The 17949-nt window shown below is 31.9% G+C and overlaps 1 protein-coding gene across 2 annotated transcripts; it reads left to right on the top strand.

Annotated features, from left to right (window-relative positions):
- Positions 1382-17939, top strand: LOC109327433 (protein ENHANCED DISEASE RESISTANCE 2-like). Of its 2 annotated transcripts, XM_019560575.1 has the most exons (22): positions 1382-1658; positions 2052-2126; positions 2252-2305; positions 2658-2723; positions 4317-4375; positions 4695-4771; positions 5151-5264; positions 7156-7190; positions 8569-8669; positions 8760-8855; positions 9471-9535; positions 9887-9958; positions 10834-11004; positions 12368-12570; positions 12706-12772; positions 14014-14189; positions 14565-14666; positions 15259-15306; positions 15616-15759; positions 15841-15936; positions 16837-16938; positions 17427-17939. In XM_019560575.1, exons 1-22 carry the CDS (start codon positions 1452-1454, stop codon positions 17517-17519), a joined length of 2223 nt encoding a protein of 740 aa, XP_019416120.1. In that variant the 5' UTR covers positions 1382-1451; the 3' UTR covers positions 17520-17939. The 2 variants fall into 2 exon arrangements, with proteins under 2 accessions (XP_019416120.1, XP_019416121.1); XM_019560576.1 differs by lacking the exons at positions 1382-1658; positions 2052-2126; positions 2252-2305; positions 2658-2723 and adding an exon at positions 3829-3924.

Genomic DNA, 17949 nt, shown 5'->3' with positions numbered 1-17949 from the left:
ATTACATTCCTAAGTAAAAATAAAAAATTATATAAGTTAGTTTGTTCAAAAATTATTTAATTAATTTTTTATTTAACCTTTACTTAGAGTAAGAATGTAAAAATGCATGTATTTTTTATTTCTCTTTTAACCAATGTTATGAGATTGTTTCAATCGCTAAAGGGACTTAAAATAGCTCTAATTTATAGTCTTAACTGAATGAAGGGTTTGACCACTTTAAGTATGACAAACTTTGGTCCGACTATGTTAAACCGCAATAACCTGGAAAGTAAACCGAACAATTCACGTAATTTAAAAAAAATAGAATGCTACTCTACTATTTTATTTCTTTCCGGTCCAAGAAAAGATAGAGAGATGTTAGTTCAATATATTGGACATAATTATTAATTATATAAAATTTTGTATTTTATATGTAATTATTTATTATAAATAATTATTAATTATATATAAAAGATTTGGCCTGGACAGTTTAACCGTCAAAACCAATTAAACCTAATACGAGATCTTTTCTAGTTTAATGTTCGGCTCAGATTTCATAACATTACTTTTAACTAGGATATTCTAAAGTTCATCCTCTCATCTTATAAACCGATATGTAAAAATATTTGGGTCTCTAATTTATATGAAACTTCCAAATCAAAATTGAACAAAATCTAAATATGTCAAATTTGGGTCTAGTTTGGCTCAATCAAAATTGATTGATCTTGAAAATCGACATGAGTTTGGTACGGCTTTAATTCAATTTTTGATTTGATTTTGCGAGTTGCTCTATTCAACTTGCCAACTCGAATTGGTTTATTTTACTTAGGGGTGACATGGGTCATGGTGGGTTGGGTAAGACTGGTCCCTTACTTGCCCTTAAATATTGGTTGAGTCAGTTTTTGAATCCAGACCCGACCTTAGACTTGATGTTAGCCCGACCTTAAATATCAATAGAGTCAACCTTTAAACTCAAACCCGACCCCATATCCAATTAAATATAATGCTTTCTCATTTTAGATAAAATATTCTCAATATTACTTATTATTATGCATATGTAATTTGACATATAAAATGATATTTGAAATAACTTCCCCCTCATCAACCATGAAAAGCAATTAATCAAGAATTACTAACATCTTAAGTGACAACAACTTATTTACATATTAAAAAAACTTGATTAAATATGAATACACAAAAAATGTTATTTAACACTCGACAATAGGCCACAACTCAAGCATGCTACGTGTAAAAACAAGGAACGTATATTAACATGCACTTGACAATATTACCCAACCATATATTTCGGACAAATTAAGGTAAAGAAAGAATAGACGAGAGAAAAAACAGTGCAACATATCAAATTTCATTTTTTCTTCTTCTTCATATCAAATTTCATTTTTTTTTTCTTCTTCCCCTTTTCATTGAGATCTAATAATCCTCTAACTAGAAGGAACCCATAATTGAATGGAATGGACACATCTTCTGTGATAAGTGAATCATCAACACATGGAGGAACAGAACGCAATGAAGAGAACAAAATGTTTGAATACTTTGGTTGGGTTTATCACATTGGTGTTAATTCCATTGGTCATGATTATTGTCACCTTCGATTCCTTTTCATTAGGGGCAAGTGTGTTGCTATGTATAAACGTGACCCACATGAACATCCTGGCATAGTATGTTTCTTAATTAACTTGCATCATCATTTTTCATTCATTCATTCATCTTAATCCTTTATTTCTATTTATAACTTAGCCTTAAATATTGTTAGGTTTTTTAAATATACTAATATAATATTTGTACTAACAATGCCTTAATCTAGTGGTATAAGACTTTGTTACATCCTCAGAAAAATTAAAAGGTCAAGAGTTCGATTCCTAAGAGGAACACTTTGTTAAAAAGGATTAGCGTCTAATTCATTAGTACAAAAAAATATAATATGTGTATCGTAAATAAATCATGTTTGATTCAACATAAATGCAACATGTTTAGTTCTAAGCTTTCAATATTGATTTTTTATTTTTCTTTTCATAATCTTTAGATATGTGTTATAATTTTCCCTTATGCAGAAACCCATAAGGCAAGGAGTCGTGGGCCCCACCTTAGTGGTGGAGGACCTAGGTTGTAGAAAGATTAACAATGCGGTAAGACATTCATATTTGGTGCTATTTTATGATCATGTGTTTCATTTATTTTTAAATTTATGGAAGCTAAGTATTTGTTTTTAATTTTATGGAAACTAAGTATTTGTTTTTAATTTTCTCTTCAGGATCTTCATGTAATACGCTTTTACAATCGTTTAGATGAGTCAAAAAAGGGAGAAGTAAGTTATATTTTCAAATTATTTCTTGTAATTAATATTTGTTATTATTATCAAATTTGACAATTAAACCCTCAAAGTTGCTCCTCTCTGTTCTAAATCCAAAATAAGAGCATAATATCAATATTGCATTCATAAGGATGTTATGATGGATAAACGATATGGTTAAATAATATATGATTATAAATAAATGCATTAGGATAATATGTTAAGTTATTATAGAAAGAATAATATGTTAAGTTTTTTAGTCTAAAATGCATAGGTACTCTGAGAATTTTATTTTATATTTTGTCCAATTATTTTAATTTATTGATTATATAAAAAATGAGTTTTTGACATATACATTTTGTTCCAGGTTGCGTGTGCTACAGCTGGGGAAGCCCAAAGATGGATAGAAGCATTTGATCATGCAAAGCAGCAGGTATGACAAAATTATTTAATGTATGAGGAAAAATTATATATGCATCGAAAAAGTATATGAATTTTTTATGTCATCATTTATCTTTATATTTAATTATTATTTACTCTTAAAAAATAATAAAAATGAAATGTGAATAATTTATTAAATATATACAAATATTTAAACTAACAGTCTATAGATTAAATGTGAAAGTATGATATATATTAGTGTAGGGGATACCTTGGTACCCAAATTTTCAAGGTTACCACTTAAAGTGCTGTTTGTTTAGGTAAACAACATAATTGAATGTTTGTTGGTCAATAAGCTTTTCAAAATAAACTTATAAGTCATCGAAATAAAAGAAATTATAGAAAGATTATAAATTGTTATCATAAACCTAAATAAACTTATTTTAATATGTAAAAGATGTATTTTGATTTTATTTGATTAGACTCCACCATTTATTTTTAACTTTAATATTTGAGCAAAGTTATGTCATTTAAAATCTTGTTTATTTTTATTAAGAGTGAATATTTATATTGGTCTTCAAAATTCTGCATGTATCAATTTGATTTATACAAAAAGTAAATAACTCAAAGTGGTATTTAAAGATGGTGAATGTGAAAAAAAATAATCATTCACAACGAAAATGTATTAAAAAATTTATACACAGTCGATACATCATACATTATTTATTTGCATTATATTTTTAAGAGTCAATAATGATCATAATAAAATTGATGATATATGATATAATGATAATATATATTTTTTACATTGTTAATCATAATTATTTTTCTCACCATAAAAAGTGTTTAAATGAAATAATTTGACTTATATTTAATATTTATTTATGAGTGTAAGTCACTTTGTATAAAATTTAGAAAAAGTTTCAGCTTAAAGCATCTTATATTATCTCTAAACGCAAACTTTTATTATGATGGATGAAGACATGAATATTTAAAATAATATGTTGAAAATGTTATTAATTTTTTTATATAAAATAATTGTGTGGATATTTTAGCAAATACGTAATAACCTCATTATTTTTAAAAATTGAACAAAATTCCATGCATGGGCATCGTAGTTTAATAAAAACAAAGCAGAATAGCGACAAAGCGCGCTGGTTCTGCAATGGTGGATGATTATAATGGTTAATTTCTTGGTCTCTGTGTTTTGGAGCTCCGAGGTGGCTTGTCGAGGAAGTTTTAATATGGTGCAGGTTGCTTGTATCACTGTGATTCAATGTCACACCACAATTATCGTTTGATGCGGTTGTGGCGGTCACCGCAACCCGAATATTGTGATTCTACACGTGATGCGGTCTGCAATTTGAATCAGTTTAAACCGGGAGATTATGACCTTTGTCCTCTCCCTTTGGCTTTCCCTTCTCATCTTGGCATTCCTTGAACCAAAAACAAAAAAGAAATAATTTAGAAAGAACTCATGGTTATACAGTTATGTGATGACCTTATTGAAATAAACTAAAAAGAGCGCACAAAAAAGTAATAAGAGTTATTTTCATAAACTTAGTTGGCTAGCTTAAAGAATTTGGATCTCCATATTTACCATAATTATGCTGATTTGAATTTCATCAATGTATGTTCTTTGCAGGCTGAGTATGAACTGACAAGTGGAGGAAGTGCCAGAGACAAACTAAACAAGGCTGGCGAGTATGCTTTTATTTCTCCATTTCACATAATTAGTTGAATGATCTTGATCGGTAAATGATTAACGATGGTCGCTTTCGATCATCTTTGAGTTGCGATTGTCTTTCCTTTTCTTCGTATATTTTCCGTAATCATGAATAAGTCATCTCTAAGGAATATGCATAACAGTTAGATATTACTGCACGTGTTTTGATGGGTTAAGCTTAATGAAAGATGTGCATTATTGTTGAGATCATTGTTAGGTGGTCTACCTTAGAGGTGTTACTTTTGTTAGAGGACTTATTTATAAACTGACATGCCATTTCTCTTCATGTTGTGGAAGGATCAATCTCGAAGGACATCGACCGAGAATGAGGCGTTATGCCTCTGGGTTGAAGAAGTTTATCAGAATTGGCCAAGGTAAAATGACAAGCATTGCTTGATTCATAATACTCTACATGGGGTGCTTTTTGAGGTCTTATATGCTTAATTGATTTGTAACTTGTACCTATATTCTACTATGTATTATCAGAGTATGATGGTGTGTGTATTATGTTTCCTATTTCAGTAGAGGACTTAAATTTGCACTATTGATATGCACCAGAAACGTGTAGAGAAATAGTTATGCAAGTGTGATCCATAATTAATATTGGTTGCATTTTTGCAAGGAATCCCAAGCTTCTATTAGAATTTCTATGCTTGTTGATGAGATTGTTGTGTCATTAATGTTCATCCTTATATGTCTCTCTTAGTCTCTTTATATATTGATTAACATTATTCTTGCTCTTTCATTTTAAAGGCCCAGAGACACTTTTACGGCAATCATCCAAGTTTTGCAGTACAGATGGGTTTGAAGTGGAAAGTGGAGATGCATTTGATCCACATCAGTGGAAATGTGTTCGTACCATGGCTGGTAATTTTCTTCTGCCACACTATTTTGCAGCCTTTTGCAAGCCGATATGTTACTGATTCTATACATTTTTCCCCTAATAATTGTTAAAAATAAAGTATGCCCATTTTAGTCAAGTCTATGCAGAAATTGTAGTTGTTTTTTGTTGAATAAGTTTGTTTTGTAGAAAAAAGTAGAAGTATAAGTAGAGGAAGGTTAGAAATCCTCCAAAAATAGAAAGAAAATAAACCATAAACCATAAACCATAAACAAGGAGGGGGAAATGAAAAAAATAATTGAACAAGAAAACTTTTTATGTCACTTCATTATTCATGAGTGAAATACTTGTACTTTATACATAGAATTATTATGTGACGCGAGAAGTTATCCAAATTAACTGTTCAAATAATACTGCCCGGGACAAATAAACCAAGTATGTTTCAAGGCTTCCCAATCTCTGCAAGTCAAAGATAAAAGCACACTTGGAGTAACCATGAGCACAATACAAGTGTTACTCACCAACCACACATACCAAAGTGGCACAGAAACAACAACTAGGCACTACCCCACCATATGAAAATGCGTTACAGATTGTTTGCACTCTTTGATAAATCTTGGATTAGCCCTATGCTGCTATGCTTTTTCCTCCTTCGAGGTTTTGGTTCTTGGAAAAATGCTGATATTTTGTGGCAGTGTGCAATCTTTGCTAGTATTTGATGTATATGGCTAGAAAGGAATATTAGAATTTTTAGAGATTCATTCTCCTCTTCAGAATTTGTTTGGGAAAGGGTAACTTTTTTGGCATTCCTCTGGTGCTCTGCCAATGGATATTTTTGTGGGGTTTCCATGGTAGACTTGCAAAGGGATCGGCACGCCTTGTTGCATTGCTCTTCCTCCTGGAATAGTTGTTCCGCTTTCTTTTTGTTCTTTGTGAGGGTTTCTTATTCTCTTCTCTTGCATTACTCAATTCTCTTGCTTATGGTTGGAATTTTAAATCTTTGGTTAAGCTAGATCATGTCCTTTGATGATATGGATTTCATGTTAGGGGATCCATTTACCAAGTTTACATGCTTAAGTTTACATTTCCCTCTTATGTTTGGACTGGGAGGATTTCTTATTTGTTTATTTAGAGTTTTTGGAAGAATTTTGTGAAGAGGTTCTTATGTGCACTTTTTTGGTATGTTTGAGTTGCAAGAACTCAATCTTTTTTAGAAGTAAAGTTTAGTTATTAATTTTCTATTGGAATGTCTTTTTAATGTTATTCTCATAGTTTGTATAGAGAACTATGACTTATGCATATTCAGCAAGATTGGTAGGTCATGTTTTTGCAAGTTTAAACTAATACTCTTTCTGTCCACGTAGAGGATTGTTCTTCCTCCATTTCTTGTTTGCTTCTCTATAATAGAATCTTGAGTAAATAGTTGGGGTGGAAATCTTTTTACATTCTTAACTTTTTAAGATTTAACATATAATATCATCTTCTACATTTGCATTGAGATCATTTGGCAATTAAGAGTTTTCTAATAATATCATCTTCTACTTTTGATGATATGGATTTCATGTTGGAGGATCCATTTGCATCTCCTATATATTATTTCCCTAATAACCTCATAGAGGTTTTCTTGTACCAGGAAAAAGAAAAAGAAAAAAAATTAAAAGAAATACTTCAAGAGAATAAAATCATTACTTGTATCTTTTTAGGATAAGGTAATCTACATGTTTTCACTTCTGTGCATGGTGTGTTTGACTATTGACTTTTGTGCATGATCTGTTTGTTAGACTATTGTGGACTTACGATGATACTTGTTCTTATATTTTTCTTCTTCTTGTAATTCATGTTTTAATTGGACATGATTGAAAAGTTTCTAGTTGGATTTTTTCTTACCCTCCTATCTTTCTTTGTTTGTGGTTTCAGGAATTAGAGTTTTTGAGGATGTTTCTAATCGTAAGGTATGTGTGTATACAACCTTTTGAGGCTCATGGGAGCAACAGATTATAACCATATATCTTGAGAACTAATTGGCTTTGCATTCATTTATGTTATTCTTACAAAATTTGTAAAACTACATTTGGCTTTTCCTGATTCATTTATTGCTAATAAAATTTATAAAAAAATCTGAAAATACTCGCTCCGCTTGTGGGGTAGGATTGCATGCATCTATTCCTCAGACTCCACTTGGTGAAAGCCTCGTGCACCCGAGTCGCCCTTGTAATGTTATAAAGATCAGCAGTTTTCATGTAAAGCCTGAGAACTTTTAAGTTTTTTAACTGAGCCTAGTAGGATAAAGCCTTGGTTGTTGGTTGTTGTTGTAGGTGATGTTCTTTCGGTTCATTTATTTCTTTCGGTGCATCTGTGTAAACACAAATGCTGATTAATTTTAAGGATATTGTATATTGGTAATTATCTGGAGTGATATAAGAAATGAGAAATGGTGAATTTTAGATATAAGTATACTGCTAAATTAACTTAAAGGAATTGGTTTTCACCAAGGAATTAAACCATATGTGCAGCTTTTCTCCCAGAATTGGTCATTTATGCTTTAACTTTCAAGTGTTAGTTGATATGTGAAAACTCTTCGATTCTCTATTCTTAATGAATCCATTACTAATTCATTCATGAACAGAAGTTTTATTTGTTTACTTAATTTGATATGCAATTTGTCTTGACTCAAATGCTAGAACTTCAATTATCAATTTGAAAACAATATTTTGATTGTGTCTTTGTTGTTTCACTCCTTTGATTGTCAATATTCATTGAATAGAACATGACTATGTAAACATTAATTATGATAAAATATTATATGTGAAAGTTGATTTGGAAAAACTGATAAGCATATAATCTCTATCTTTCCAATCAAAGTTTTTTTGTGTCTGTCTCTTTTTACCCTACTCACTGCAAAATTATGTTTGAAGAAGCAGGTCCGTTAATTTCTATTATGATAAACAATAAATTGTGTTCTATTCTTCCTATTATGATTTCACTTGTGATTGGATTTTTAAATTGTGGTCTGTATTCATAGTTGCACATGTATTATCACAAAGTGTACTTGTAGTTTGGTTTTATATCTATATGGAAAGACCCTTGTGTGTATTATTGTCTTTTATATGGAAAATGAAGAATGAAATGAATTTTACTTTTTCATGATATAAATAAGAAAGTGTTCTCATAGAAGGGCTTGAATGTATAACTCAAAAACCTTTACATTCATGATAATGAATCATCTGGTCTTCATTTCATTGCATTAAGTAGAATGAGTGCTTTAATTTATTATGATAAGATAGATAGTTATATCTTATGCTTTTATATTCCATTTTATATGCTTTGTAGAATGGTAAGGGTGTCCTTGCAAAGTCAGTTGGTGTTATTGATGCAACTGCGGATAGTGTTTTCGAAGTTTTCTTAAACACTGAACAGCAGAAAAGATATGAGTAAGTTTCCCACTAAAAGTACTGGAGAGTCTTGACAAATCATTTGATAGAATATTGGTAAATTGGTCTTTCTTATAATTAACTTTGCAGGTGGGATATGTTGATGGGTGATTTGGAGTTGGTCGAGTCTTATGATGGACATTACGATGTTGTTTATGGGACTTATGATCCTAAGTATCTAACCCGGTAATCATTTAATGTTGACTTTACAATAGAAATATCATTTGAATAACCGATTTAGGCAACTTTCATGATATTGATAGTTTACGTATAAAATATGTGTACTTTGCTAAAAACTATTGGGTTTCATGAGAAGTTGTCTGAACCGGTTTCTCAAATTACGTTTTCGTTTTCAAAACTAAACACTCTTTCAACTACTTTTTTTAATAGCATGCTTTGTTCTGAAAAACTTCTTTGATGGTAATCTTGGTAAAATACCTCAGTAATCTTATTTTTGCATGTAAAGAGTGCATTGTTATAATTGATAGACTTTCAAACTGGCAACATTGACTATTTATTTTAACCTCAATTTTGTAGAATTCTTCATATCAGAGATGTGCTACTGTATGAATTGTATTTTATTTTTTATTGTCTCTATCCTTGGCATAGTTATTTGTGATAAACTTAAGTTTCCAAGCAGCTATAAAATTTTCATTTTTCTGCATTTTCTTCTATTGCCTTAAGAATTTCTATATGCCTAAATAAATAGAAAGCACATTTGACGAAAAGTTATTTGCACTTAATCTATACTTTACACTTAACAATGTCTATTCCTAAATTGTATTGTTCAAATCTATCCAGGTGGCATTCAAAAAGGGATTTTGTCTTCTCTAGGCAATGGTTTCGTGGACAAGATGGAACATACAGTAAGAATAAGATTTTCTTACACCTTTGATTATATTTTATTTTTTGTCGAATTTCCAATTAACTAAAACTTTTAAATAATATTTATCGAACTTAAATCAGTCCAGCAATGAAGTTTATGAGTTTATCTAATTATGCATAGCATCCATGTTGCTTAGTTTTATGCAAACACATTATTGGTTCTTTAGTAGAGCAGTTTGCTATTACTATGGTAGTTGTTGTTGTAGCCTTGGTTTGCATAGATCATCAGAAGTGATTATTGGATTAGTTTTTTGGTTTAATGGAAATTATTCTGTATTTTGATTTACTTGGCTGGTATATTCTGACATTACTAATTTGTTTAATTGATGCAGCTATCTTGCAATTTCCAGCTATTCATAAGAAAAAGCCTCCACGATCAGGATATCGACGAACAAAGATTAATCGTAAGATATATTATTCATATTAGTAATTCAGCTTCCTTCATTGTTGCCAATTTCCAACAACAAATATAGCCTTTTAGTGAAGACCTTCACAAAAATCGATCATTTAAAGAGAAGAATTAGGTTCCTAACAAATTTGTGAGCTACTGTGATAGTGAGTACATATTGATGATATTCGGGCAACAAATATTGACTCACAGACTATCACTCTTCTTAGAATAGTATTAGTGTATTACCATGCAGCCTTGCCCATCATCAATAACATGTTTCTGTGCGCTTTACTGAGATAAGTTCAATGCTATCTCACATGACTTAGGAGTTGTAGGTAACCAATGAAAGCTAATCCATCACATAAAGAGTACAATGCTTACTGAGATAAGTTCATTTCCTGTAATGCTTTCTTGTAGATTTTCAAATTAGTTATAGTAAACAATTTTAGCCCTTATACTTCTAAGTTATAAAAAAGTGATTTCCCCCTTTCACACTCATTTCATGGTGAGGTATTGCTGAAGAAAAACCACAAAATCTGATCCAATTTTCTGTAGTCGATTATTTAACATGTTCTTTAATCGTATTCCGAAACAAGAAAAGAAATCATTGGTTTATCAAATTATATATTAAGATATTAAAACAGTTCAACAAAAGATAGAAACAAATTCACTATTTGTTCTGCATCAAGCAATAAATGGAGAAACTCCCGATATAGCAATAAAAGCAAGACGTGTAGACGGATCGACTCATAAAGTTCGCATTACAAAACTTTATATAAATAAAGAAGTAGACAGATAAATTGACATGATTACTGCCTTGAAGTTTGTGGTGTGCTTGCTGATTTGGTTTGACTACTTATCCTCATATGTTTTGTGTTTTGGCTGCAGCATCTACATGGGAGATTAGAAATTTAAACACACCAATGGGATCAAATAGACCAAGATGCTTAGTGACCCATACATTAGAGATACACTCTGCATCGTGGTGTCGATGGAAGAATAATCAGACATCAAAATTTGAAAATAGCATCCCATATGCATTATTGTGCCAAGTAGCAGGTTAAATTAATTAACTTTTCTTTTCATCTAGTACCTATCTGAATTGTTTAGAATCATTTGCAATTCTAAGTTCTGTCTATCAAAAGTATATATGGTTTAAAATACGCACATCTACCCTTTAGTTTGGCCACATAGTTCTAATGTAGAAATCATTTTGTTGTACATTTAATTTAAGATATTCACAATTAAAAGAGAAATTATTTTGACCTAAAATTATTCAATTTGCTTCTTTTGTTTTGTTAATTTAAGGTGTCTTTTAGAAAATAAGGAAAAGGGGGGAAAGTAAGGAGAATGGAGGAAGCACTTCCAATTTTATTTATTTAGAGAAAGATAATCATAGAGATATATATTGACTTTCATTTTAGGGATAGCTCTGATTAACACTTAAGCATTGCACTTTAAACATTTAAGCTTACAACCCTAGAGGTAGAATATGAATTTTGAAACAGTTCAAACAGGAATTAACTCAAGTTAATTATTAATTATCACATGTTTGTATGAAAAAGTCTAAAAGTCTAGAGAGTGAGCCTCAGTGCAACGGTAAAGCTGTTTGCCTTATATCTTTTACTCTAAGAAATTCTTCATTCTAATACAGTTGATACAAAAAAGGTTTAGGATGTATTTTGATCCTTCAAGCTGTAAGTAGATTAACCAATTGCTTCTACTTGGTGTATAGTTCACAATTTTTCTAGAGGACTTTTCTGACAAATATGAAGAATGATTTGTCTAGCTTTGCATCATTGATATTTTTTTATTTTTCAGTGATTATTTTCTTTTTCATTATGGAGGATCTCTTATCCTCCATTGACATTTTTATCTCTCTCAATGAACTTCTTCTTTTATACTAAACAAATAGAAATTGAAAATTCAATGAGTTATTGTACTCAGAATCATCTTAAAACTCATTTGTCATACCTAGGCATGAGGTGGGTGTGTTAAGTATAAAGTACCACATAGGATGAGAATATGAGCAACAACCATTTATAATGACTTAGGCAATCCTCCTATGAGATAGCTTTCGGGATGGAGTTAGAACCAATTATTCTAGCATGATACCAGAGCCTACCCGATGTATAAAGTCCCACGTCGGATGAGAATATGAGCCAAAACCATTTATAATGACTTGGACAAAACCTCCCCTTATGAACTAGATTTTGAGGTGGAGATGAAGTTAAGCCCATCTATTCTAACAAACTCCTTTCCATTTCAATACATGTACTAATTCTTTTCCATTTCAATACTTTTACTAATTCTTTTCCATTTCAATACTTCCCAAGTACTTTTAGTGTCAGTGTATGTGGCATGTGACCTATACTCTCATATTGAACAGTGGCATTTAATAATTGTTTTTAAGTAATGATAGGTCTGAAGGAATATATTGGAGCCAATCCAGCAGTCCATCAATTGCAACAATATGCCACCACCGATGTTCATTCCAAAATCTCTGAAGCTTCTATGACCAGTGCTGAATATGGAAAAGCTGAAGTGCAGGATGAGTTTTATGATGCAATTGCAGCAGAGTCGTCAACATCAGATGAAGAAAGTGATGAGGAACTGGATCAACAGGTTTCCTTGAATATTCTGATCAACAATAAGAGAGTGTAATTAGAAATGGATGTTATATTTGTCTTGCTGGTTTAAAACAAAGAAAGTGTAGGTTTTATGTTAAGTTCTTTATCTAATGAATTCTCCAATTTTCAGGAGCATAAAGTTACACTAAAGAATATTTCAGGGGCCATCACAACCTTAGATTTGAAGAAAACTGCAGGTCAGCATTTCCTTTGTTTCTTGTTATTTTCAAGGGGAAATGGGCCTAACGGCATTTTAACTTTCTCTATGTATTTATGTTTGTTTTGACTATCCAATTCTCAATGCCTATCGTCTACATAATTCTAACCTCAAAACAGTACTTGAAATGTTGAATTCTATATCTAATTCCAGCAAAACCGAGAGTTAAATAATAGTTGAATGCTACTATATCAGATTCCTTAGAAGTGAGAGTCAGAGACCTCTGAAACTGAGCATATACTTCGGAGAATAGGGACAAAGCTAACAGAGGAAGGTTGACCTACCATAATAACAGCTATGACATGTACTATCAATATCAAAATTGTGGGCTAAGATTAAAATGCCCTGAGATTACCATTTTTTGTCATGGAGCGGTATTCCCACTCTATGAATGTGAAACTAATCCCATTCACGATGCTAAGGTTCAGGTTACCCTTCCCAGCAATGTCTTTCCTCAAACTTGAGCCCCTGATGTTGAAAAGGTCCACTAACCACTTAACTCAATGCTGCTTAGTACTTGAGTTTCAGCCTATTGGTTAGGGACAAAGGGTAACATATCGTAATAATGAATAGAAATGATGATTAAATATTGTAGGATTTATTTGGTCTGTCAGGATTTGATGGGCTGAACATCCCCGACTACCAGTCAATGGCACGGTAATGGGCGCACTGCTTCAAGCTAGATAAAAAGGGCAGCCCATTGGACGAGGCACCCACCTAATATGGTATGGGGAGAGTAGATGTGACAGTTTTACTCTCACAAGCAAAGAGGTTTTTCCAATATTTGAACCTATATCCACTAGGTCACAAAGCAAGCATCCTTACTGTTGCTCCTCAAACTACTTGCAGATCCGAAAACTTTAACCAAAAACAGTTGTAACCTTGCCAACAGTTATAGTTTTTGGCGTAGTGATAAACATTGTACCCAACAATTATAACTTAAGTCTTTAAGTAATATCAATAACGAGAGAGGTTTAAGTGTTTATAGATTAACTTATAATATTCATTAAAAAAACAATACATTTCAATATATGTGGTTTTAATACAATACATTGTGCATATTATGTATACATGTGTATGAGTAGTATTAATTAAAAATGAATCATGTATTATATCATTTTTAATCAACAAGTTAAAGATACATGCAGGTTCTTCATTTTTCAATTTTCTTTCTTTTAATTCAAAGTTTCAATCTAAAATACTTGGTCACTCTGCCTGCAGCTCCAGATAAAAGCAAAGAATTAGATCCTGATGTAACTCCTGTCACAATTGATGCAAGTGGCTTGCATGGTTCCTTGAACAAAGGAAAGGATGACAGTGACACAAACTGTTGGACTTCTCCTAGTGGTAAAGGGTTTATGGTTAGAGGAAAGAACTATCTGAAAGATAATTCTAAGGTGAGTTGACCATTTATGTACATTGGTTATATGCTGACATATGGAAGGGGCATGATTCGGGGGGAGGGGGTGGCCTCGCTGGACAAAATAAAAAGGATCTGAAGATCTATTCCATATTCTGATCACTTAGTGCATCTAATTGTAATGACATTTGTAACTGGCATGATTAAGCATAGAGGAAAAGAACAGAAAACTCATTGTCACGTTTCTTGGCATTTAAATTGTGGATTTAGTAGTCCATGTGTTTCAATCTTATTTTTGTCCTCCCAAGGAAGGAACATAAGAACATTAGGATATTTGAAGAATATTGGTTAGACCTTTGTACACTATTCTTTTGTTCTGGCTGAATGTCATGGACATGACATTCTCATGCAGATAGTTGGAGGAGATCCTCTTTTCAAGCTCATTGCAGTTGATTGGTTAAAAGTCAACAAACCTGTAGATAAAATTGCACTACACCATAAAAGTCTGGTTCAGGTAAAATTGACATTATAAAATTTTATATCTTTAATATTTACATAGACTGTTACAAGTAGGGATGAACACTTTTTGTCTGAACCATTAATTATTTAAAGCTGTTACTCAAGTTCTTCTCTAGCACAAAATTTGACCCTTTTGAAATTGCATAAATGCTATATCAATGTCTGATATGGACCTATATTTAATTATTATTCCAACGGAGCCTTAATATGTCACCTTTAAGATTGTCATTGTATTTTGACAATGAGTTCAACAGTTTAGTTTGGAACACTCTTTTTTTCTCAATTATGCATAATGTTATGGTTGTGTTGTGCCTTACATATTGTACATATCATTCCAATGTATGATTGCCACATGTCTGTTCTAGATCATCTATTTTTCTTAGTCATGCCTCTTCTGCAAATTTTGTAAAATAGTGTTCTAGCCTTTTATGATTTTAATCTTGTGTTTGCTGTAGTCTTAAAACTTGTGATTGACATTATGCATATATTTTACCTTGATATTTGAAAATATTAAGCTGGAGAAAGTGAGATTCTCAATATTTGTATTTGAAATTATTACACTGTCATTCTTCCCTTCTGAATTTCAGTCTGAAGCAGGGAAAAAGCTTCCATTTATCCTTGTATTTAACCTCCAGGTATGTATGTGATTGTTTTGCTTTCACATTTCTTATTTGACTACAAAATGAAGTTTAAGAAGCATTTTAGTATTAAAATAATCATTCTTGGGTCCTTGATTATCAAGTGGCTCTTTAAAATAGAATCAACACATAGTTACAGGATTCTCTTAATGATCCTGCAAACTATGTATCAATCAATTCTTGCATATTGAGTACCAATTAATGGTACTTCACAATGTAAAGAAAGTCTTCAATATTATTGGAAAATGTGACAAACCCCGTACTACATTAGTTTATCAATGTAGATGTTTACCTTGTCAATCTCAGGTTCCAGCTAAGCCGAACTACAGTTTGGTTCATTATTTTGCATCCGACAGACCTATAAATAAAGATTCTCTGTTGGCTAAATTTTTGGATGGAAATAATGCATTTCGGGACTCAAGATTCAAACTAATTCCAAGTATAATTGAGGTGTGTGATTCTTAATAAAGTTTTTTATGCCCTTTCTATGCCTGATAGCATTTAACTGCTAATATTTCTCAATCGAGACAGGGATATTGGATGGTCAAGCGAGCTGTTGGAACGAAAGCATGCATGATGGGGAAAGCGGTGACTTGTAATTACTTCAGACAAGATAACTTTTTGGAGGTAAAGCTACAATATCAAGCAATGAAGTAAACAACTAGTTTATGCTGGTTCTGACATATTATGGAATAGATTTTGAAGTTTCTGCCTTTACGCATCGCATTTTCTGTTCTATGGTATTACACATAGTATTGTATTTTTATGTGCTATGCTTAAGTCCATATTTTTCTCATAAGACTCTCATTATATTAATCCATATTAATCTTGGTCTACAAAAAATTGCAGTATTACTCTTCCTAAGATCAAACTTCCATTAAGTTTGCACATAATTATAGATATGGGGTCCTGTATCCTATCTATGCTCTTTAGGAAACCAACTCCAAATGTGAATATTGGTGTTACTATAAATTTGGTACACTATATTCTCAGCTTGGATTTTGTTTATTGTTTTGTGTAACGAATTTGTTAGGTTAGCTTTGTAAATGTCAAGGCCCATTTTGCATCAACTAATGGCTCTTTGCTTGTTGAACCTTAACATTCATTATGCATTTAGTTTAATTTGGAGATTGCCATCTCTCCTCAAAGTTTAGGCTTTTAGGTGAAGGGCATGGACTCGTTGGACTTAAAGCATGGATGACCATCTTTGCGTATGCTGAAACTCGACTTTTATTTAGAATAATAGAATGGCAAGGATTGAGCTGCAGACCACTTGGTCATAAAAGCTTTAATATCATTTCAATCACCAACTCTACAAAAACTTAAGATTGTTAGGTGAAGAACATGAATGTTTTATTATCTAACACCATTCATAAAAGATTCCTGATTTAACACTATTGTGGAAATTGTGTGCTATAGTGCAATTTGGTCATGTAATTGAACTTCAGTGTTACTTTAACTTTTCTTCCGCTGTTATAACTTTTCTTGTAAGTTACACTTTGATATCAAATTGTCTGTATTATGCAGATAGATGTTGATATTGGATCATCCTCTGTAGCTAGGAGTGTCGTTGGCCTTGTTCTGGGATATGTCACGAGCTTAGTCGTTGACCTTGCAATTTTGATAGAGGTTTGTACCTTTCTGGTCATAATATTTATGAAATATTTTATCCGGGTATGACATCATCTTTTCTGTTCCGTTCATATGGACTAGAGGTTTGTTAGGAATAAGGAGTCTGGTTTTCTGGAATCTGCAGTTAAGCAATTCTTTGGTGCATTTGATTTGGTTGGAGAGGGATGCTTCTTTTTCTCAAGGGTGTCTCTTCACCAGGACATTGATTATGCGATAATTTTCTTTATAAATAGCAAAGTTACCAAAAAGTTGTTCAAACTTGTCAACGACTTTATTATTTATAAAAGGCAAACAGAAAAGTTGTCGAGAAACTATTCACAATAGTTGTTCATATAACATTGTTCATCGAATTCTTGCATAAAGCATGTCCACATGATTCGCATCTAATTGAATGTGGCCAAAATGATGAAACCATCTCCTGTTGGATTCATTCATCAACCTTGCATCTCACATATTCCATATATTTACGAATGCGATATTTGCAGGCAAAAGAAGAGGAAGAGTTGCCTGAGTACATTCTCGGAACTGTCCGATTAAACCGCGTAAGACTTGAATCTGCTGTACAGTTGGAGGATTAATGAGTTCTTCCAGAACCAGAAGTATCAAATAATCTGGTTCTACTATGTTATTTGTCCAACTAGAGGTGACATTTAGACAATACCAGCACTTACATTTTTGCATAAACTAGATCTATTATACCTTGAAATATGGTATATTTTGATACTCACCCTTACAAATATTAACATACAGGGTCTTTAGGAAGTTTCCAACCAAAAGAAAAATTTCCTTCTATATCCAAATGTGCCATATATATTTTATTTTCTCTTCTCCAATGGGGTCTTCTAGTTATCCAAGTTTGATTTGTTAAGATTTTTTCTCTTTGGTCTTACTAGCTTTACTATATATTCTTTGGGTGTGAGACTTATTATTTGATTGCCCCACCCTAAAAGTGCTTCTTGTACATTCAAATGCCAACATTGTATAAACCTCTCAATTTCTGAGTTGGAG

The sequence above is a fragment of the Lupinus angustifolius genome, chromosome LG15 (assembly GCF_001865875.1).
Source record: "Lupinus angustifolius cultivar Tanjil chromosome LG15, LupAngTanjil_v1.0, whole genome shotgun sequence".
In the NCBI taxonomy this organism is placed as follows: Eukaryota; Viridiplantae; Streptophyta; class Magnoliopsida; order Fabales; family Fabaceae; genus Lupinus; species Lupinus angustifolius.
This window is presented reverse-complemented; position numbering and strand designations above follow the sequence as displayed.

Coding starts and splice junctions, on each gene's coding strand:
- LOC109327433 (XM_019560575.1), top strand. CDS start 1,452: ATGGACACATCTTCTGTGATAAGTGAATCATCAACACATGGAGGAACA. Junction 1,659..2,051: donor CACATGAACATCCTGGCATA/GTATGTTTCTTA, acceptor TCCCTTATGCAG/AAACCCATAAGGCAAGGAGT. Junction 4,772..5,150: donor GTTTATCAGAATTGGCCAAG/GTAAAATGACAA, acceptor TTCATTTTAAAG/GCCCAGAGACACTTTTACGG.